Here is a 24,672-nt window from a genome sequence, read left to right as displayed (position 1 = left end):
ATTAAATATCTTTTAACACAATAAATATTTACAGAACAAAAGATCTGACAGCCATTTTTGTAGCACAAACTTTAAAATTTATTTATATATATATATATATTTTTTTTAAATAAACAAACTAAAAGAATAAATGTAAATTACATAATAAAACAAAAAAGTAAAATTTAAGAAACCATAATTTAACTTTAATTTATTCAGATAAATAGAATTATATTTTATGAACTTTTCGTAAAAATTTCCTGTTCTTTTAAATTCACTGTAGAATAATACTAAGGAAGGACGGATGCACCCTTTGTTTTGCTACTGAATTAGATTTAACCATCATTCTTAGTATAAAACCTTTTCAAATCTCTGCAGTATTCTATTTTAGATACACAAACAACCAAATACAATATATATATATATATATATATATATATATATATAAGATTTTACTGCTTAATTTTTAGAGTTATTTATGTTTCTTTTGACCTGTAAAATTCTCATTTTAACCTTTTCAGTAAATATGAATAAATTTAAGTTACTACACAGTAAAATACAAAAACAATTATTCATAAAATAACTGGTGCAGTGTGTTAAATTGTTAAAAGACAAAGATGTACACCGCTAAAAAAAATGAATTTTGTTTAAAATAGAAATGGAATTAAAATAAAATATGTAAATAAATATGCGGTACAATTCTTTTTAACGCAAACATTTTTTTTTTATAAGACACTTGAATGGTTGGATGCATTTCTTCAATCTAAAATAAAGTAAAATATTTTTACTTTTAACTCTTGATTTTAAATATTTCCTCTCTACTAAGTTTTTATTTTCACTTCAATGATTTTTCCATTTTATAATGATATGAAAATACTTCATATCAATATTAAAATAATTAAAAGTGAAAAATATCTACAGGTTACTTCTCTCAATATTGAAGAATTTTTTTTATAATTTTATCAATAAATTTCATTAAAAAAAAACATTAATTTCATATAAAAAAAAAAAATAATGAAAACAAATCAATAAAATATTAAATGAATATTAAATATGAACTGAAAGGTAAAAATTTGCTATTCAACTACATGAAAATTCTCACACGAGGTTGTTTTTTCAACATATGATATCGCACTCCTGTAGAAAACAATAACTATAATTTAAAACAAATAGAAAACCTGTTACAACTGACAAACTTATCGGCAATATATCTAACAATCCAATATAGCACGAACGTACATCTTTCTTTTTTAGTTATGTTTTCAGAAAAAATTACAAAATAACTTATAGAAATACAAACAAAGTACATAAGATTCAATAGTAAGTTAAAAATACACAATGAAAAACACAGCAATCTAGAACAAACTGAAATGTTTACACAAAATATTACATTGGATAGGTATAAAGAACACACAAGTGTCAACTATTTGCCTTAGCATATCATATTGTAGAAACAGGACACATACATATATGGGAATTTTATGGATAGTTTTACACTGCATTGCAATATAACAAAAAGGTGACGAACACAGTTGTAGGGCTTTCCTGTCACATGGCTTTTTTCTGATGCACGGCTTACACACACAACTTAATTAAAAATACGACAATGCTACAATAGCACTCCTTGGGGTACTTACTATTAACGCAGTGTACCCACTTAGACACTAGCTTAGAGCATTTTTTGGAGTGGGTGGGGATGCGATTTTGTAAAATATTTTTGCAAATATTATTATTTTTTTAATTGTTAACAAATGTGCCTAAGAAAAATAAGACCATAATTAATTGAAATCTTGAGATACTGAGGGTAACCTTGCTCTACAGCCTCACCCCCCTCAGATTTTGAGTTAAAAATTTAATGGCATTGGTGCCACATATACACAAGTAATCTGACCACGTTTGTTCAAACTCGGTTCAGTAATTCTGGAGATATAAGGTGATTTACAGAGATACACCAAATAATGCCACATACACACACGCGCGCGCGCGCGCGCGCGGAAAATTTCAGTTTGGGTTTTTTGGGTTCCTTAGGTTTCAAAATGTCAAGATCTGGTGAAAACCATATATGGCTTTATTGCAATGCTTTCCTTTCTACAGTTATAGCTCCGCAATAGTGCTAGATAGGAAAATAAAAAATATCAAATATAATTGATTTGGATCACATGACGAAATTAATTAACACTTTAAACTTATCTACTACTAAATTATTTAAATTAAACAGAAATCAATCTTCTTAATGATTCTTTACAACGTATCATTTACATTTTAAACCTAATTTATACTGGAATTTCCAATAACATTATTATGTGCTTTTAACAACGCTAATTACTACACTGAATAAACAAAACTAAATTCGCTGCAAAATAACTTTTTCAGAAAAACAATTTCAATGTATTTAATTTGAAAACAAGTTGTCAATAATTTCGGAAAATGTTATCACATTTTATAGCAATGAACAATTAATTCAGTTTATGTAATTACAAACAAAAATTAACTAATAATACATAATAAGATACATATACATCTTATAATTATTAATAAAATTTTCCAATAAGACACATCATACCCCAAAGTAAAATCTAACTAAGTCTCAGGCCTGAACTTCTTGGAGGCCAGCGTATAGGTCCTTGCGGACCTATCCCTCCATGTCCAAATTTTCCGTTCAAGTCATTAAAGTATGAGAGAGCGCTATTTTGTTGGAGATGAATTCATTGTGTTTTCAAGTTCATTCAGTTGAGGAAAGCAACAATTGTTTAACACATTGAGATAAACATTTCCATTAATAGTCTTTTCAGTGAACAAAAAATTAAATGATTACATGATTTTTAATCCCACCATACCAAACATTAACTTTAGGCGTTTCATGTCATTTCTTAAAAATTACATGTGTATTTTCAGATTCCCATATTTGTGAATTGTGTCTGTTAATACACCCATTAATATGGAATGTATCTTCATCCGTAACAAGAATATCACCTAAAAATGGTTCATTTTATTAATTTTGTGGAAAATTTCATCAAAGAAACTGAAACTTTTCTTAAATTTATCTGAAATTTATCATCAGGTTTCAATTCCTGCAGTAACTGAATTTTATACACATATGATTTCAATCTTTTGTCTAAAACTGTGTGAATTGTTGTTTCCAAAATATCTAACTCAAGGCTTCGATGAGAAATGGATTAGTTAAAACTTCTGATTGCAGATTGTCTAATTCGTTCAACAGTTTCATCTGATACTCATGGTCAGCTGGTTGAATTTTCCTTAAGGATAGATCCAGTTTCTTCGAACGTTTTGAAACAACGTCATATATTATTTTCATGAGGTGCTCTTTTCCATATTCACATTGAAATGCACATTGAACTAAAATTACATACTTTAATTCAGCCTGCCACAAAGCACACTTTGCTTTTTCTTGAACATTGAATATAGTAAAGTAACAAACTAAACAAACTTCATCAACAATACAAAAAGTGGTGTGGTGGTTTGAAATACTGTTACACAAACTTTTAGGTTGTAGGCTATCGAGGTACCAACATAACTTCTCAAAATTTCCCTACTGCCTTCATTTTAATTACAGAAACCTACCATTCTTTTATGAAGACTGTATTTCATTCTCCTAATATGAATGTTGCAATCTCTTCAATTAGTGAACAATAAACAACCCACTGGGTTGGTCTAGTGGTGAACGCGTCTTCCCAAATCAGCTGATTTGGAAGTCGAGAGTTCCAGCGTTCCAGTCCTAGTAAAGCCAGCTATTTTTACACGGATTTGAATACTAGATCGTGTTTTTTGGTGGTTGGGTTTTCAATTAACCACACATCTCAGAAATGGTCGAACTGAGAATGTACAAGACTACACTTCATTCACACTCATACATATCATCCTCTGAAGTATTATCTAAACGGTAGTTACCGGAGGCTAAACGGGGAAAAAGAAAGAAGTGAACAATAAACAACCTACCCATGACCCAATGAGATAAGGATGACATATAAATGTAGTGTGTAGTCTTGTACAAAATCAGGCCCACCATTCCTAAGAGATAAGGTTAATTGAACCCCAACCACCAAAGTACACACAGGTATCTGCTGTCTAGTATTCAAATCTATATAAAAGAAACTAAATTTTACTGGGATTTAAACCTTCAACTTTGAAAATCAGCTGTTAAACAACTGATTTCCGATGATGAGACACCACAGTGGTTATTATTCGCGACAGAGTGGTAATAACATTTTGACCTTTCATGTGGAGATTCTAGATTCGAATCCCAGGTAGACATGGCATTTTTCATGTGCTACAACATTCCATTTTCATATCTAATCCACAAGCTTCAAGCTTATGCAGCGATATAATCAACCAAAACAAAAATTTATAAAATGTAAACAAACTCAATGTGATTTATAATAATATAAAGAAGGAATACAAAAAAAATTGTATTTAACGATTAATTTTTTAGTTTTATAACAATTTTTATCAATTCTATAACAAACACAGTTCAGGGATTTATTTTTTTTTTTTAATATTTCGGGTTAGAAGATATCAAACCAATTTTAAACCATAATTTATGCATAAAAAATTTCAGTATTGTCTATTTTTACCATCAGAGCAAAAATTGGGATAAAATTTTTAACTAGCCATGATATAAAAATGGAGCATTACTTAACCTAAGTTTATATGAATATATTTAATTAAAAAAATATAGTTTTAAATGTACACCAGGAATCTCCAGAAAAATACCCTATCTCTTTCTCTCCCACTCTCTTTGTTACATTTTGGGTGTTTGTGGGTGTGTATCTATATGTAAGAGTTGGATGAAACCTATAAAACCAGAAACCGATCATTTTTTCTTTTTTTTGTCTTCAGTCATTTGACTGGTTTGATGCAGCTCTCCAAGATTCCCTATCTAGTGCTAGTCGTTTCATTTCAGTATACCTCATCAGCAAATCGTAGCATCTTTATCTCTTCACCTTGTACTGTTACTCCGAATCTAAATTGTTCTTTAACATCATTAACTGCTAGTTCCATGTAAAGATTAAAAAGTAACGGAGATAGGGAACATCCTTGTCGGACTCCCTTTCTTATTACGGGTTCTTTCTTATGTTCTTCAATTATTACTGTTGCTGTTTGGTTCCTGTACATGTTAGCAATTGTTCTTCTATCACTGTATTTGAACCCTAATTTTTTTAAAATGCTGAACATTTTATTCCAGTCTACGTTATCGAATGCCTTTTCTAGGTCTATAAATGCCAAGTATGTTGGTTTGTTTTTCTTTAATCTTCCTTCTACTATTAATCTGAGGCCTAAAATTGCTTCCCTTGTCCCTATAATTTTCCTGAAACCAAATTGGTGTTCTCCTAACACTTCTTCCACTCTCCTCTCAATTCTTCTGTATAGAATTCTAGTTAAGATTTTTGATGCATGACTAGTTAAACTAATTGTTCTGTATTCTTCACATTTATCTGCCCCTGCTTTCTTTGGTATCATGACTATAACACTTTTTTTGAAGTCTGACGGAAATTCCCCTTTTTCATAAATATTACACACCAGTTTGTATAATCTATCAATCGCTTCCTCACCTGCACTGCGCAGTAATTCTACAGGTATTCCGTGTACCATCTTTGTTTAACACATTATTAGATTTTAATTTATGTACCCCAAAATTTTCCTTAACTTACCTGTATGCTCCGTCTATTTTACCTATGTTCATTTCTCTTTCCACTTCTGAACACTTTTCTTTAATCCACTCTTCTTTCGCCAGTTCGCACTTGCTGTTTATAGCATTTCTTAATTGCCGATAATTCCTTTTACTTTCTTCATCACTAGCATTCTTATATTTTCTACGTTCATCCATCAGCTGCAATATATCCTCTGAAACCCAAGGTTTTCTACCAGTTCTCTTTATTCCGCCTAAGTTTGCTTCTGCTGATTTAAGAATTTCCTTTTTAACATTCTCCCATTCTTCTTCTACATTTTCTACCTTATCTTTTTACTCAGACCTCTTGCGATGTCCTCCTCAAAAAACGTCTTTACCTCCTCTTCCTCAAGCTTCTCTAAACTCCACCGATTCATCTGACACCTTTTCTTCAGGTTTTTAAACCCCAATCTACATTTCATTATCACTAAATTATGGTCACTATCAATGTCTGCTCCAGGGTAAGTTTTGCAGTCAACGAGTTGATTTCTAAATCTTTGTTTAACCATGATATAATCTATCTGATACCTTGCAGTATCGCCTGGCTTTTTCCAAGTGTATATTCTTCTATTATGATTTTTAAATCGGGTTTTGGCAATTACTAAATTATACTTCGTGCAAAACTCTGTAAGTCGATCCCCTCTTTCATTCCTTTTGCCCAGCCCGTATTCACCTAAGTCTGTCTCTTCTTTTAACTATATTTTTCCAAATGCTTCTTTCTTTATCTATTTGCCGCAATACCTCTTCATTTGTCACTTTATCCATCTGATTTTTAACATTCTCCTATAGCACCACATTTCAAAAGCTTCTAAAAACCGATCATAAGTGAGCACAAAAAAGTAATTTTAATATATATGAATAAACATTGATAAAAACCATTTAGAAAAAGGTAGGTTTATAATATAATAAAACACAATTCAGAAACACAGTACAATGAAAAACAAAAAATCTAAACGTATAAAAAGAAAAAATTCACAATGCACCTAAAAAAAAAGTACTGTACCAGAAAACAATGAATTTAAACAATAATGTAATCACAGATTCTATCACCCAAAGCAGAAAATAGAACAGAACAGACATCAATCAAATCTAATAATAGAAATATAAAATCAAAACCCTAAAAAATATCAATATCCAGAATAAAAAAAAACAAACAAAAAACAAATGAATAAAAGAAATGAAAAAAGAAACTAGGGGAACAATAATAAAGTTAAAATAATAAACTTTACCAATAACAAAGAGAAAAACCAAACAAATTTTTTGATATCTTTTAAGAAAATCAGTAAACATTCAACAAACTCACAAATTTACCAAAAAAAAAAGTTTTAAAATGATAGCATTGTTTGTAAATTTTATTTTTATTGGCATTACAAAAAACATAAAATTAAATCTTAAAAAGATTATAAAAAAATCCTTTTCCATGACTTCTTAGTAATGTAGTCGTTGGTTTAACTGAGGGAGGACGGCTTTAGAAGCTAAACCTTTTGTAGAAATCAACGGACAAAATCCAAAAATAACTATTTCAAAAAAAAAATAATTTTATACAATAGATTTATTTATTTAAGTAATATATAAATAAATCAATTGATAATTATAATTAATAAGAAAAAATTATTGCTAATTATATGTAGATAAATTATATTATTCCCATCAAATTTTAAGATTTGTTTTCCTGACTTTTACTGAGCAATTTAGTAAAAATTTCCTGACTCTCATAATGATATATGTTAATGTCATTTAATCTGCAAAATAAATATGTATTTAATTTTTTTTGGAGCCTCCACCATTCCCATAACTACCCAACTCATGCCTTTTTTTTATTATTTATTATTACATTCATTTTTAAAGTTTAATTTTTAATTACTTTTTTAATAATATACATTTAAAATTAGGTATTTTTTGCGATAAAATATTTCAGTAAATTACATTGCAAATTACAAAAAAAAAACAAAAAAAATATTTAATAAGTTTCTTGCATAAAAAACGATCAGACTAACTAAAAGTAACAAATTATTTTAGTTTTGCTTGTAACAGAGAGGCCAATGCATGTAAAATGCTAGTACATAGGCTTTCAGTACCTGCGCCAACATATGTGCTGATACATTTAATTAATTATTACATATTCAAAAAGGGCGACAGTTTTTCTGTGTAAACTTATTTACTGTCAATTATTTACTATGCCTATATCTAAACAGAAAAAGATCAATATTGCATTTTTGGCAATGAATATTCGTAATGAAAGCTGTGAGCCACCAGCAGTATAGAGATATACATAGAAATTTACATTTGGCTGATAATGACACGTTAAATACTACAAATAAGTTCTCTAAAGTGCAGCTTTACATTGATCTTCTGAATGAAAACTTCGGCAAACACGATGTATTTGTTCACCACCTTTCAAAAGATGAAGAGATGATTACCATAATTTGGTCGCCATTCTTGTAAAATGTTTATGAAAGGAAAACCTGTGCGCTTTGGCTACATGGTATGTGTTTATGTTCTTTGTAAGGATATCTTTACAACTCTCCTCTTTATCAAGGAAAAGAAGCAGTAGATTCTAGTCTTGAATTAGATGCTTTATTTGTTCAAAATTTATTACACATTGTAAACAATCCTGGAAAGCACAGCATTTATTTTACAGTTTTTTAGTTCGTACAAATTGTTAAGTTTAGTGAACAAGGAAGGCTTTTTTGTAACAGTTAATGAAAATAGAATTCAAAACTGTCCTTTTCTCATTCTTTGTGAAAGAAACATCGTGGGATGTACGATTATTAATTTTATACCACAGATTCAATTTTTATTACAAAATCGAACGACAACTCTCCTGTTACTCTAATTACAAATATTTAGTCCACTAAACCTCTGAACAATGTTAAAAGGTTTTCTAAGGTAAAAAAAAAGAAAATTTCAATCCAACAAGCAGATCTCATCAAGCAATACAACCGCTACACAAGTGGGGTGGATTGACTGGACAATGGTGTCAGCGACTATCGAATAACAATGAAAGTAAAAAAATGGTGTTGGACTTTGTTTTAAAACTTTCTTGATGTAGCTTTGGTAAATCCCTGAAAGATTTACCAATACATCCACAAAGAACAAGTCAAGCGACTCAAATTTCAACAACTTGTAGTTATCGCATTATTATCATCATCAGAGGCAAATAACATGGAAGAAACCGCTGTTCCACAAATGCAGAGACTTGGATGACCAATAGTGTTTTCAACTGCTACAACTCAGTTGACAAGCATCTTCCTGAAAAATATGTAAATAAAAGAAGAATCTGTTGTCGATAATGTAAAAGTACAACGACATTTTCATGTAATAAGTGTAAATTTGGAATTCACCCAAAATGTTTTGTTGAATAGATTTGCCTATTTCATAAATAAAAAACAAAAAACAAAATATCTCACAAAAGTATGATAAAGGTTACTAGTGTTATGTTCAAATTAGTAGTAAGGTTCAAATCCTAGTAAAGGCAGTTACTTTTATACAGATTTGAATACTAGATCATAAATACCAATGTTCTTTAGTCGTTGGGTTTTGATTAACCATACACCTCAGGAATAGTTGACCTGAGACTGTACAAGACAACACTTCATATAGATTCATACATATCATCCTCTGAAGTAATACCATACGGTAATACCATAGGCTAAACAGAAAAAAGAGAGAGTATTATGTTCAATTTCATTGAATCAGATATGTAAATTTACTTAATTAAGACTAATAACCAATTATAATTTTTACAGTGTTCAACTTAATTTTATTTTACTTAAAAATTTTTCATAATTTTGGATAAAATAGCTTATTAGTATACTACAGTGAAGGCATTTAATTTAACTGAAAGTAATTAAAAATTATAATTATATTAAAACAAAAATATTATAACCTTTATACAATAATTTTTATCTGTGAACATAACAAATTCTATTGGTCTTTTTTTTTTTTATTTAATGTTTCATAACGACCAACTATGTTCTAATACTTTAAAATTATAACGCATTTAATTTTCCTCATTTATAACAACTTTCTTAATGATTTTTGTCTTCTAAAGGAAAAAATTAATTATTTCAATTATTGTTTAAATACTATTATAATTTTACATATAACCTCTTCATTGAATAAAATAAACATAAAAACAAAAGTAAAAAAAAGAACAATTATCCTTACTTCTTTGTTATTCGTATTTCAATTATTTATTATTACTTTTAATCTAATTGTTTCTTTCATACAATAAACCTTTATAAGAACAATTTAACTTATACCAATTAACTTTAAAACTTTTACTAACTTTTTCTACAAACACAACAAACTGTAACACAATTTGAATTCATGATTTTATTTAATGTATAACTTTTCTTAACTGTCGTAGAATAAAAACTTTTTCTAATTAATTATTTATTTAAAATTATTATTCATTAGATGATATTAAATTATAATAAACTGTAATTGTAAATTATAAAACATTTTATTATAATAAATAACAATCACTCTTGTGAACAATAACAGATGCAGAAGAAAAAAAAATTTGTTGGTTTTTCACAATTTAATACAGTTGTAAATTATTTTAAGTATAAAATGGCAATGGTCAAAGGTACTTTCTCGGAGAATAACTAGAGGTAACATAAAATAACAAATTTACGTAGAATTGCATCGAAAATGATTTGATGAAAACAATAATTTAACAAAGCAATATTTTACATTGTCAAGTAAGACTTAACATATTTCTCATAATGACAATATTAATAAAATTTTACATTTTATCATTTTAATTTTAATTATAAAAAAATCTGACAACACAGTTGTCAGATGGGAAAATCCTACGATTTTCCCATCACGTGACTTTTTTTCTGATGCAACACTTGCTGTTTTTATCAATTCAGACATTTTCTTTGAGATTTAGACATAAATTTATCACAGACGTAATAAAAATTGTCTGGATGATTTGAACATTCACAAACTTTTGTAGAAGCTACGTTGTAGCAATCAAAAATGAGAAAAATCACTATTGTATTAAAAAGAATCGATGAATATGTAGCAAATCATTAATAACTCTGAGAAACACAACACACAGTATAGACAAGTGAAGCTAGACTGAATAAGATTTTATGCTTCGTAGTAGCCAACAACAGATGTGTGTATGATTTCATCATACAGACATGTTTATACAAGTCTACTTCTCACGATACAGTGTATATATTTATTTTTTCTTTATTAAGCATGTATGCATATTGTTTAAAAGTAAAAATATAGAAACTATTCTTAATTGTAACCATTAGTTGATCAAAATGAGTTTATTATTAAAAAAAAATTACAAATTTATGATTTATGCAAAAACCTTTACGTGGTAACACAATTTCAATAGCATATTTGAAATCAATTCTCAAATTACAGTAAGAAAAGTTGTATAACATGTTGTTAGATACAAATTTTGTGTTTAGTGTTATTGTTTCTACTATAAACCCCCAGAGTAATTCTATATACTTTATTACTATGATCACTTCTCTGAACCATAAAATATACAACTTGTTACCATACTTTTAAAAAGTTTTTCCTGTGGATAAATTTGACATCAGCACAAAGCAGTTTCCTTTTTAGAATCCTTAACTTATTAATGTTTGAAAAAATATCCTTCCTAATGTAGTAACAACACGATTATCACAAATTTTTTTCTAACTCATATTTCAGTATTTTTTTTATACTATTTTTTGTTGTGTTAAAAGAAATTTCAACACGTTGAAATCTATAAGAAGCGTAATTATTGAGCCAAAACTATAATATTTTTTATAGCAAGATGAAAAGCCTTGCTAAAATCAAAGAAGCAATTATTACTTCATTTTTCTAATAGCAAATATATTTTTCTGATATGTTATTAAAGCAAAATATTTCATGTAAAATTAGAATCAATCTTCTACTTTTTTTTTAACTACCTAAAGTTTGTGATATTTATATATACATACACATACATTATATACCAATAACTAATTTGTTTTTTTTTAAATATTTTTCAGGCAGCAAAAACACTGGCGATAATAACAGGAGCATTTGTTGTTTGCTGGTTACCATTTTTTATAATGGCTGTATTATTACCTGGCGATTCTGGAATGTTTCATCAATACGTTATCGCTTTCTTTTTATGGCTTGGATATTTTAATTCTACATTAAATCCAATAATATATACAATATTTAGTCCAGAATTTCGACATGCATTTAAAAGAATTTTATGTGGAAGACGTGCATCAATTAGACGTAGAAACGTAAGATATCTCCATTGACTACCACGTAAAACTTCAACGAGTCATGCAACATCAATGTTTTAAGAACAGTAATTTCATATTATTATAAATAAGTAAGTAAATAAATAAATATGTGTATAAAAAACTAAAATAATTATTATTTGTATAAAATTATAATTTTTGTAATATTTAACTACTATATATTAAAAAAAAAATTGTTAACAATCAATTTTTAAAAAATCTATCAATACAGAAATCTTTATCTATGTGATATAATTTAAAAATTTTATTAAATTTTGTTAAAAAGAATATCTATATTTACACTGAAAATTTATAAACAATAACTTGTTAGGTAAATATTATTAATAATATAATTTTGGGCAGGTCCTTCATACAGTTTTTCTAGGAAGAGAAATTATTATAATTATAGAAATAGCTCTGGACCAAACATTTTGGAGGGCTTTTTAATTGTAAAATATTATTTAAAAATAATTTTCAAACTATTTTTTACTGATAAAAATATTAATGTACCCTTAATTGATTGATTCATTAAGAACAGGAATAGAAAGTTTGGCTTTATTTAAAAATAATCACCTCAACCACTAATCTGGTTTTTTCTTGCAACCTCTAACGGAAAACAAAGTAGTTTCACAGACATAAAGGACCAAAATTTACGGCAACCTTGCTGATACCAAAAGGTAACAAGTTGTTCAACCAAAACTCCATTGATAAGAGAACGGGAAAATCAAACCACTGAAGGACTGCTTCTGATTGTGTGATAGCTTCGTCAAAACCAGATGATTTTATAACACCCACCCGGTTGGTCTACTGGTAAACGCGTCTTCCCAAATCAGCTGATTTGGAAGTCGAGAGTTCCAGCGTTCAAATCCTAGTAAAGCCAGTTATTTTTACACGGATTTTTGAATACTATATCGTGGATATCGGTGTTCTTTGGTGCTTGGGTTTCAATTAACCACACATCTCAGAAATAGTCGAACTGAGACTGTACAAGACTACACTTCATTTACACTCATACATATCATCTTCATTCATCCTCTGAAGTATTATCTGAAAGGTAATTACCGGAGGCTAAACAGGAAAAAGAAAGAAGGACGTTAGTTAAGGAGCAGAAATAGTCATTTCTTATAGCTTTTGTGCAGAAAATTGAATAAAATACGTTTCAGAACCGTATGTGGAATAGTTTTTGAGATATCTGAATAAATTGGAGTAAAAAACCGTGTTTTTTATGTTTGACGTACAATAACATTGTTAATGGACAATAAACACATGAAACTTTTAAACAAAGTTGTAGATAATTTAATTCTGAACAAAATACTCGAAGACAAGTTGGATTAAAGAAAGTAAAAAGTTCGAATTTTATTTGAAGAACGTGTATTCATGATGGAAACTTATTTACAGATTGGTCTAGTGGTGAACACGTCTTCCCAAATCAGCTGATTTGGAAGTCGAGAGTTCCAGTGTTCAAGTCCTAGTAAAGCCAGTTATTTTTAAACGAATTTGAATACTAGATCGTGGATACCGGTGTTCTTTGGTGGTTGGGTTTCAATTAACGAAACATCTCAGGAATGGTCGAACTGAGAATGTACAAGACTACACTTCATTTACACTCATGCATATCATCCTCATTCATCCTCGGAAGTATTATCTAAACTGTAGTTACCGGAGGCTAAACAGGAAAAAGAAAAAAAAGATGATTTTATAACAACCAGGATAAAATTCAGAGAATAGCATCTTGAAAATAAAGGAAAGTTAAAGAAACTGAGTTCAGTAAGATTCAAATAATATCTACAGTTAAAACCACTTGTAACAAACCAGTTCTTCCAGACGACAAATGACAAAACATTGGATAAAATAGTGTTAACAGTACTTCGGATATGATCAGATATTTTATCACAAATTGTAATAATTTTATTAAGAATTTTTGCCAAAAATATTAGTTGTAATTATTTTTTTCTACAGTAGATAAAAAAGGAATACCTAAAATAAACATTTTTCAAAATTTGTAAACTTAAAAGTAATCTAATCAAACTTTTATTTTATAATTAACTATAACACAATTCTATTTTTAAATATAAGGATACATGCTTGGAGAAAAACTTATGTAAGTACTTAATCGCAGAATTATTATAAATTCTAAAATAATTAAAATGGATGAATGGAAAATTACATAAAAAATTCATAATGGTATATATATATATATATATATATGTATATATATATATATAACAACAAACAGTTGTTAATATATAAACAAATCATGACTTTTTTTAAACATTAGCCTTTGCCATTTAAGTGTTACATTTTTTTTCTACCTCTCCGAGCAAAAAAAATAAAAGAATAATTAATGAGACCAATTTGGTAAGCTTTTAAAAGCAAAACAGGGGGTTGGGCAGTAATAAATTCTAATACCTATTGTTCAAAGGAAAAACCATAGCAAACTCATCCTTTTTTAAATCATATGCAGTTATAAAAATTATTCGACTAGAAAAACATATTTCATTTTTTTTATAAGTAATAAAATTCTTTATATACATAGTTATAAATTTAACTTTATGTTTATACTGACCCTGATATTTTTAAAATTATGAATTCATACTTTTAGTTAAATTTCTATTTCCTTTTATTACACTAACTATACTAACCTAACTTATAACTCAAACTAATCTAAGCTAATATGTCATGCCAATTATTTATGTACTTTTGTAACATGTAGTTACACCTAATAATTATAGCTATCTAACAGCTTTTTTTTTTTATGAGAAATTAATTTTTTGAACATATGAAAAATACTAAATTTGGGATTCGAACCCAGAATTTTTAGGATAAAAAACAACTTTTACCAATATGCCGTGAAGGATAAGTAAATATTAATTAATGATATTCATTTTAATAGCATTTATTAATCGTTTTTTCTAGTTTCTAAGCAAAAATAATAATGATAAAACTAAATGAAATAAATTTTTTGATTAAAAAATTAACTAGTATTTAATCTAAAAAAAAATAATATTACTTTATAAAAAAATTTTAATTAGTCTAATTTTCTGTATCAACGTAAAAGATTTTGTAATACCTGTAATGTCTCAGAGAGTTACAAACCGATAATTAAAAAGGGTATTACATAAAATAAAATACCAGCAGCCAAACTCAGATTTGATGAACTAATTCTGTAAATTTCTGAAGTTAAGAACACTAATTTTTACATTTTTTCATTATTTTTAATGGCTAATGATCATATTATTAATACAATTTTTTAAGAATTAATTTTTTTTAAGCAAAGTTGATTGAAAAAAAATATTTTTCTATAAATTTTAAATACTCTTCACTTTTAACATTTTTATGAAGAAGACAGGTCGAACGAAAAAATAAAACTAAGAAAACACCAATTGTTTTGAGTAACTTGAGGGAGAAATATTTTTATCTCTGAGAAAATTTATTTTCTCATTTTCTCTTCTAATGAATAAATACAAAATTAAGATCTTAAGAATAACAATAAAATCAATAATTTCCAATTTTATTATACTAAAAAAAGGGTTAAAATATAAGCTCTATAAATTCTAGTAAAATTTAACGTGGTAATTTTTTTTTTAGTTTAAAAATATGTAAATTTGCCTACAATCAATTAAAATATTGAACTGATAAACTAGATTTGTGAATAACAATGAATGGTTTAAATTCATTATAAATAGGCGTTCAGACAGCGCAGCTCATATGCAATAAAGTAACTGACAGTCATACAGTAACTGACATACCAATAAGCATGATAATTCCATTAATATTTGAATAAATTACAAACATACGTACTATATTTCTGAATTAACATTATTTATTGCAGTTACATCTCAAATACAAATTTCAAGATTAATCTGTAATAAACAATAATATTATTAAGAGATTTTATTAGATATAAATTTTAGATGTTTTATAAAACAAAATTTTACACTCATGATTTAATATTGCAGATATGTTCAGTGTACATATATATATATATATATATTGAAGAATCATTTGACTGGTTTAATGCCAATCTTCATTCCTTTGTATTCTATCTAATCTTTTAACTTCATTATATTTATTACAAAATAAAACAATTATGGGAGCATGCTGTTCACAAAAAATGTATAAGTTCTATTAAAAACTGGACAACTATAAATGAACGCCTTGTAACGGTTGATTTGGAAATATCAGGTCATCAAATTTTAATAATTCATGTGTAATGCACCAAATGACTGTGCAAATGCAGGTATAAAAAAAAATGTTTTTATTATAATCTGATATTGATATTATTCAAGTTGGGATGTCAAAGAGAATTGTTGCTCGTGGGGGATTTTAATGGAAGGGTGGGTAAAAAGATTGGTGATTAGATGATAGCTGGTCAGTATCGTAAAAATATAATATATGATAATGGAAAGATATTGACTAAAGTTTGTGAACAATTCGACTTGAGAATACAGAATGGTTTCTTTGAACATAAAAATATCCATAAGGCATCAGCCTACAAATGGTTTAAAATCTATAACAGATTACATTTTGATGAAACAGAACTCAAAGATAGATGGACAGGATGTCAAGAGTTTTTACAGGTGCTATATGTAGATCGGATCATTCTCTGGTAACATCTACGATGAAATCTAGGTGTAAATATGTAAATCAAAAGGATGCCATCACAGTTTGGAGGGGAAATTTGCGAGATGATATTAAGTACAATCTGGATTCTTTGAGGGATGATTCTAATCTTCTTATACAAGTTATACGTAGCAGAGAAAATGAAATCTTTCCAGTGGGGTGATACAGAGCAGCAGTATGGAAAGAAAAAGGATATTATTCATAGCACCACCAAAGAAGTAGTGGGGTGGAAAAAGTTAAAAATGAGCGGAAGAAAAACGATTATTGGTGGTCTGAAGAATCAGTAGAACTTGGTAGAACAACAGAAGAGAACTTATCAAAAGCGATTGCTCTCTGTGGACCTTGAAGATAGCAAAACTTATCTAAGATGTAACTATAAAAATAAAAATGCAATTAAAAGGATTAAAAATGGTTTTGGGAAAGAACATGTAATAAAAAAAAAAGGATTTGTTGGGAAGCTCCCAATCAACAGAGGTGTGAAGGGTGTTGAATTTCATGAAAATTGATGTCAAATAGAATTTAACGATAGAAACTTGACATGTGGAAAACATATTACCAACAGCAATTGTCGGGGAATAGGGATAAATTTAGAGAAATAGATTACACCTCAGAAATGGTAGAATCTAGTTCCATTAGTATATCATTGTAGGAAGTGAAAAATGCTTTGAGGGGTATGAAAAACAATAGGTCACCAGGCCTGTAAGGATACTCAATGACCTGATTAAGAATGTTCCACTAGTGGTGCTGGCAGCAATTGCTGATTTGTTCACTGTTTGTCTTAAGGGTGATGACATTCACATGAATGGAAGTTAGGAAATACAACGTAATTAAAAAAGATAATAAATTGGAGTGTATAAATTACAGCTATCACTGTGACAAATTCTGTGGGTAGATTGTACGGGCGGGTATTAAAACAGCATATTGAAGGTCAGATCCAGGAACTGAAGGAGCAGAATGGTTTTTAGGCAAACAACAAACATTTTTAACAAAAATTTAAACAAAAAATTAACATGAGGACTAAGCAAGTTTAATTATTAATATGATGGTCGTTAAATTTTATTGAAGATTATATAATGCATTTCTGGAAAATAATAATCTATTTCCTTTATTAGTTAAAATTGTATTGCAGAAATTAATTTAGAATGAGGTTAAACAAATTATAAGTTTCACTTTAAATTTTGTTAAATTTTTCCAGTAGCAAAATCAAATGAGATTAAATAAAGTCTGAATATTGAACATTATAGACTACCCTTCATGAAGAATAAAAAACCTAAATTTACCCAGCAAGCTCCTCAGCCATTAGTTTAGATTTTTTTACAACTCAGGTTAGAAAACAGAATTCTTGAACAGTTCCACGGTCATGAAGGATTGATTCACTATTCAACTGCAATAAAAGTAATCTGTTGATTGCCAGAAAATAAACAGTAAAATAATAAATAAAGAATTAGAATGACATGAGCCGATTCCAATTCAGTGAAAAAAGAATAAAGGATCAGGAAGGTGATGATGATCTGCTCATACAGGTTCTGCTTTTAATCAACGTAAACCAGATGGAATAATATAAATAAAAACAGGACCTAAAAATAACTTACTGTTAATCTGAACTTAAAGAACAAGTGAGATCTTATCAATTACGGATAACTGATTTTTCAAGTTAATCAACAGGACTTAAGGGTAAATTGAATTGTATGACAGAATTGCAGTTGCGATCAACACTTGTTTTGTTGGTATAAGAATAGTATTTTTTGTGTTTAAGGTTCAATCAAATAATGATCTGAGTGCATAATGTAACTGAAGTTAGGTATAGAAAGAGTTTTTGTGTAAAACCTAACATTTAAATAAATAAATGATTAAAAAGGTGGAGTAATCAAAACAAAAAGTTCAACTAGTTTAGATTTTATAGAAGCATTAATCTCTTCAATTTTAGCTATCTAAAGCAAGATTATATTATTTATTAATCATAAATATTATTTAATTAGGTGACTGTTCTAAGCATTAACCTTGTGTTTGTAATATAATATATGTGTGTGTGCATATATATATACATTGTATTAATGGTTTTTTTGCTTAAATAACAAAATTCATTCATAAAGGTTCAATTTTTTTTATACAAGTAAGCACATATATATATATATATTTTTTTTTTAATTAGACACTATACATGGTTTTCTGATTTTCACACACATGTAAATATTAATGAAAACCTGTTTTTATTTATACAAATTACTTTATTTCAATAGACTAGTTTTGTTCCTTCCTACAAAATATCTCGTTTTGGACTAAAAGCTTCTTTTATCATAGGTTGAAATAAGTTTCTTCTTTGAACAAAGGCAAAGAAGTAAGCAAACAAAATAAATAGCTTGATATTACCTATAACAAACGAAGCCTTTTGTCCAATATTTTGTGGAATGGTAAGATTGAAATTAATAAAAATAAAATAATTTATGTAAAGTAAAATCAAGTTTCAACTGACCTATACAAATTATTTACAAGCTAAATCTAACAGCAGAGTTTCTTTTTTGAAACTTTTTTGAAAAGAAACTTTTCTCTTTTTTTGGTATTTTTTGCACAACAAAATACCAAAAAAAGAGAAAAATTACTGTATTTTTATTATATCAAAAAATATAGTGTTTAAAAAACCATTAAAAAAAATTATTTATATAATATTTCTCTTGATCCTTCAAATAAATCTATATTTATTCTTAAAAAATAACAATATCCACTCTACCAAACCAGAAAACCAATTCATTAAACAAAAGTATAAAAGTATAGTTTAATAAATACTGAACAATTCACAAAAATCTTACTACTAAGTTTTTTAAATGCAGTGAAAGGATATTCTTTTATACAAATAATATTACATAGTCAACAAATTAATAAATAACAGTAATTAAACATTTAAAAACCTCTGAATTTTCAGCATCACAACAACATACATAAACCCATGGAAAAAGATTTTTATTAAAGATTACTAAATTATGAATTATTATTTTTTAACTTTTTTATATATATATTTAATATTTTTTTATGAATTCAATATTATTTTATTTGCTTATATTTTTAAATAATTATGATCAATTTTAAACCGCATCTATTTTTCGTTATCTTATAATTTAATTATATATTTTGTGATGCTGCTTTGATCAAGGTTTCACGATTGTTTTCCTTGAACCGTCCGGACAAATTCTCAAGCAGTTCCTTTTTTATTCATGTATTACATATCAACTCGTTTTAGATTTGATCTTTTTGGAAAAGGCGACTAACTGATTCTTCGTGTAACTAGCAGCGCCATCTATGAATGAATATGTTCGTTATATGATGAGATATTTGAATTTTTTACCACAGAAAATCTTAAAGGGTTAGCATCTTTTGTTTGGTTGTAATGACGGTAACATGTGACATTACATTTCGAGTGTCGGTCAAAAAAACAACAATGGAACAACTAACATTAAATTTTGTTATAAGTTACATAAAAATGCTATAGAAATTTTTGGAATGATTCAGACTGTTTATGGTTGACAGGCAATGCGCCATAAGAACATTTTCAAGTGGTTTGCAAGATTTCATGATAGTAGAAAGATCACTGAAGATGATCCACTGCCAGGTACATCAGTAACAATTCAAACTAAAGAAAACGTTCAAAAACTGGATGAAATTCTTTGAAATGACTGTTGTGTGCCTGTGATACCCATCAAAGAGCTCACTGGTATTCAAAAATCCATTGTCCATCTTATTTTAAAAGAAAATTTATAAAATCGAAAGGTCTGTGCTCGCTTTGTACCGCATTCACTTACTGTCGATCAAAAAGATTGCAGAGAGAGCACTGCAAAGATATGAAAAGAATGGCCGATATGGATCCAGACTTCAAAACTGACAATGAAACACGGTGCTTTTAGTATGAGTCATTCACAAAGTGTCAGAGTTCAGAATGGAAGAGTCCAGAACTAAAACCGAAAAAAGTATGAATTCAGAAGAGCCAAATCAAGACTTTGCTCACCGTTTTCTTTGATTCCAAAGGAATTATCTATCAAGAATTTGTACCAGAAGGTCAAACGATGAATGGCAACTATTACTTCAGCATTATGAATTGTTTACGAGCCAGGATTCTTTGAGTTCAACCCAAATACCAGAAGCAAGGGACATGTTCTTTGTTGCACAACAATGCACTGGCACACAAGTGCAGGATTTTTAAGTGCACCATGATTTTTTAGCTAAAAAAAAATTTGTGGTGCTTGGATCATCCTACATATTCACCTGATTTGGCTCCATGTGACTTCTGACTATTCCCAAAACTGAAACTGGCGATGAAAGGAAGGCGTTTCGACAAGATTTCAGATATCCAGAAGGCTTCGACTGTGGTTTTGAAGGCGATTTCTACAAATGAGTATCAGAAGGGTTTTAAACAATTTTATAATCATTTCCAGCATTGTATTGACTCACAAGTAGTCTATTTTGAATAAAATTAAAAATAAATCATGTTTTAAATTTTATTTTGCTTCAGTCAACTTTTCCATTGAACAGACTGTGTATAAAATGTATTATGTAAAAATATTTTTTTGATGGAGGTCGATATTATGAATTATTAGGAATAAACTACTGTTTTTATTTATTACTCTTCCAGTTACAGCTTTATTGCTTCTATATAGCAGCTATATGAAGGGAAAGTATATAGATCGATCCAAAATTCTGATGTCAGTATTTTCACAAATATTGATGTCAAACATGTTGTCAAACATTGATGTCAAATATTTTCACAACACCCTAAGTCAAAAAAACATTAAAAAACCAAAGAGATGTCTGGAAGGTATTAGTACACAAACATAATTTTTTTTTAACTAAAATCAATCGGCATGAATTATACTTATGGGTACAAAAAAAAAAATTATCTGACCACCCACATTTTTTTAAATTTATAAACTCACTAACACTTTCTGAGGTTGCTGAAATATATTTTCAGTCCTAAATACTTCTAAATCAATATATATTACAGTATTACTTTTAAGTACTGTATATACAACCTATAAACAAATACTTAATAGAAGTACTTAACTCTAAGTGTTCATTAAATGAAGTGTTATCCTTTTAGTAATAACACATTCCTTAAATGTGTTAATCACATTTCTCTATTAATCCATTTCATAAAAGTTTGAAAATTTGATTTTAATTTCAAAATTAGATTTATTCTGTTTTTTCCATAATTATCTTCAACAGTTGATTTCTCTTTCTAAAAGCTATTCTTATTATTAGGCAACTAAAAAATTACTATTTGAATTAAAATTATTATTTATGAAAAAAAAATGTATCATCACATGATAAAATATTAATTCTTAAATAATTCTAACATTTAGATGTACCATTCGTTTAAAAAATATTTTCAAAAAATAAAGTTTAAATACAAAAAAAAATTTACGTTAGGTTCGGTTAGTAAAAAAAGGTTTGAATTGTGTAAAACATAAAGGTAAAGTTTTCAATAAACAAATCATATTTTACTTTTTATTTTTAATTCCATATTTGTATAGATAGATTTTGTTTTAAATAATTCATTTTGAATTGATTATATTACAACTTATTCATCAAGTATCTTAAACACAAAGATGGTAATAATTTGCTGGCAGATAAATACTATCTAATAATAAAAGAAATTGATGAAGAGGTTGTACCATATTTTTTATAATCGTGAGCAACTTTTTTTTAATGTGATAGATTTTATATGTCAATGATATGTATAAAAATGTTAAATGTACAATATATATATAAAAACAAAAGTACTATTAATATTGATTGTATCTTATAATAAATGTATTTTAAATAATATGGTGCCATAAACTAAATTATGGAATAATAATAATCACATGTAATACAATATTCAATAAATAAATAGGTTTTTTAAATCTACATATTTATGTTGGTACAACTGTATTACAATAAGTATGTTTGTATATGCATGAATGTTTATTATATGTATTATAAATTAGTTAATAAATCAATAAAATGACCACGTTATTAAGAGACTATAAACATACATAGTTTAATAATAATTATAATTTTATTGTTGTGTGTATGTATTATAATATTTGTTAATGATTTTTAACTTCCCGATGAAAAATAAAATTCTATGAATTTATGGGTCCATGTTTTCCTATTTTATTATCTTTTATTGATGTTAAGATCTAATAAAAATAAATGATTAAAATAATTATTATATGTTTGTGTGTAACAAATGAATAAATGACTTCATTTATTTTAATGTATAATTATATATGTGTGTATTAAAATAATAAATAGAATTATTAATCAGCATATTAAGATTTAATTATTTATTGAATAAGTCTGATGTAGTAATACACATTAAATTATTGTTTAAAATTTTAAATAGTATCTTTTATTACCTAAGACACATTTTAAATGAAGTGTTTTATATCATCATCTTTCATATCCTGGGAAAAATGGCATTTTTTATATAACACCATGAGGAAAATCAACCAGCCGTAAAAACTTTCCAATTCCCAAATATCTACATGAGAAAAATTAATCAGAAAATGGATATTTCTATAAAAAGATAATGAATTTTGATATCTGTAATGTATAGTTTAATTCAAAAACAGAACAGTTAATAAAATTTACCTGAATCCGAGCATCGAAATGTGATTTACAGCAAAAGTTAGGTTAAATTGATTCATCTAGGTTAAATTTTTATAAAATTCACCTGAATATGAGAGAAATCATTTCAATTTAAAATCAGTTACATAATTTTTTTTAAATATCTCAAAGGTTCAAATTTCTCAACCTCATTCAATGAAATGAGTTGTCGCACAAAAAGCAATAAAAAAATGAAATCGCTTTTGTTTAATGTTTTTCTTTTAAAAGATATCTAAAAAAAAATACATTTATGAACAATTGTGGTATTTCCTGCACTCCATTGACATAAAAATTTGCAGTGTATAAATGTGCAAGACTAAATTTGCATGCACTGTCTTTTACAATTTTAAGAACATTAGACAACTATATATAATAAATAATTAAAATATCAAATCTTTTTATGCGTTCAAGTGCTTTCGGAAACGAATTCCATCTTCAGGAACTTAAAACTTTTTATATTATTCTTAATAAAACTAAAACTTTGTTGTCATAAGTAAAATCGTTATGTAAAGTGTGTAAATATATCAACGGTCATAATGTGCTTAAAACTGTGCTGACTTAACGTCCTATGATTATGAATCTCTCCACTGTTATTTCGTGTCTCCACCGTGATAATGATGGAGACATTCATAACGACAGGACATTAAGTCGACACAATTTTAAGCACATGACGACCACTGTTAAATATTTACACACTTTGTTGTTATAAGTAATAATGTAAGTTTTAGTTTTATTAAAAATAATTTTAAAAAATTTAGGTTCATTAAAATGGAATTCATTTCCGAAAGTGCTTGAATGCATAAAAAAATTTGTTGGTAAGTGGGTTTAATATTTTAATTATTTATTGTATAATTATAACAACGAGCCATGTTTTATAAAATTATTACATAGTACATGTAATACAGAAGTAGTAATTACCTCCTTCCTAAAAAATAAACACCAGCCAGTCAAACAGGTCCACCAAAAGGAGGTATACTTCATCTAATATTTTTTGTAAAATTAGCTAAAAATTTCGGTTAACATTTTTTTAGTTTATAAAAGAGTTGTATTTCAAGATGAGATTCATAGAAAGATTTTAAAATATGTCCTAATGAAATTAAATAGATATTTATTTTTAATCTTCAAGCAACTATACTGCAATTAAAAAAAAAAAAAATCTTTTGCATATAGATTTATAACTAATAGTAAATTAGGTAATGACTCGTTGATTGGTTTAGAAGTTGGTTGTCCAGAATCTGAAAACAATCCAATCTGGCATTGAGCATAATTTAGATAAGGTTAGATTGGTACTAGTGTAAAAAAATATAGAGGAAAAATTTATATTATTAATCAATTTTGTTATGTAATATTTCAGAAATATTAATTTTAAATAAAGTTGTAAAAATATAAAAAATTATGGAAGATCTAAAACCAAATAGGAGAAACAAAGTTTTTTCCTTTCCTTGAGATGACAGGCATCAACTGCTTTGATCATTTTGCCCTATTAGA

General features: G+C 27.5%; 1 protein-coding gene across 1 annotated transcript in view; it reads left to right on the top strand.

The window, feature by feature from the left end:
• The window catches only part of LOC142333705 (5-hydroxytryptamine receptor-like), a 738,869-nt gene extending 726,910 nt beyond the window's left edge, over positions 1–11,959 (top strand). The window contains exon 8 of the mRNA XM_075381137.1: positions 11,677–11,959. Coding sequence (XP_075237252.1) covers positions 11,677–11,940 — 264 coding nt within the window. The 3' untranslated portion in view covers positions 11,941–11,959. The remainder of the gene's footprint in view (positions 1–11,676) is intronic.
• The last annotated feature ends 12,713 nt before the right edge of the window (positions 11,960–24,672 follow it).

This window comes from Lycorma delicatula, chromosome 13 (assembly GCF_047948215.1).
Source record: "Lycorma delicatula isolate Av1 chromosome 13, ASM4794821v1, whole genome shotgun sequence".
Lineage (NCBI taxonomy): Eukaryota > Metazoa > Arthropoda > Insecta > Hemiptera > Fulgoridae > Lycorma > Lycorma delicatula.
This window is presented reverse-complemented; position numbering and strand designations above follow the sequence as displayed.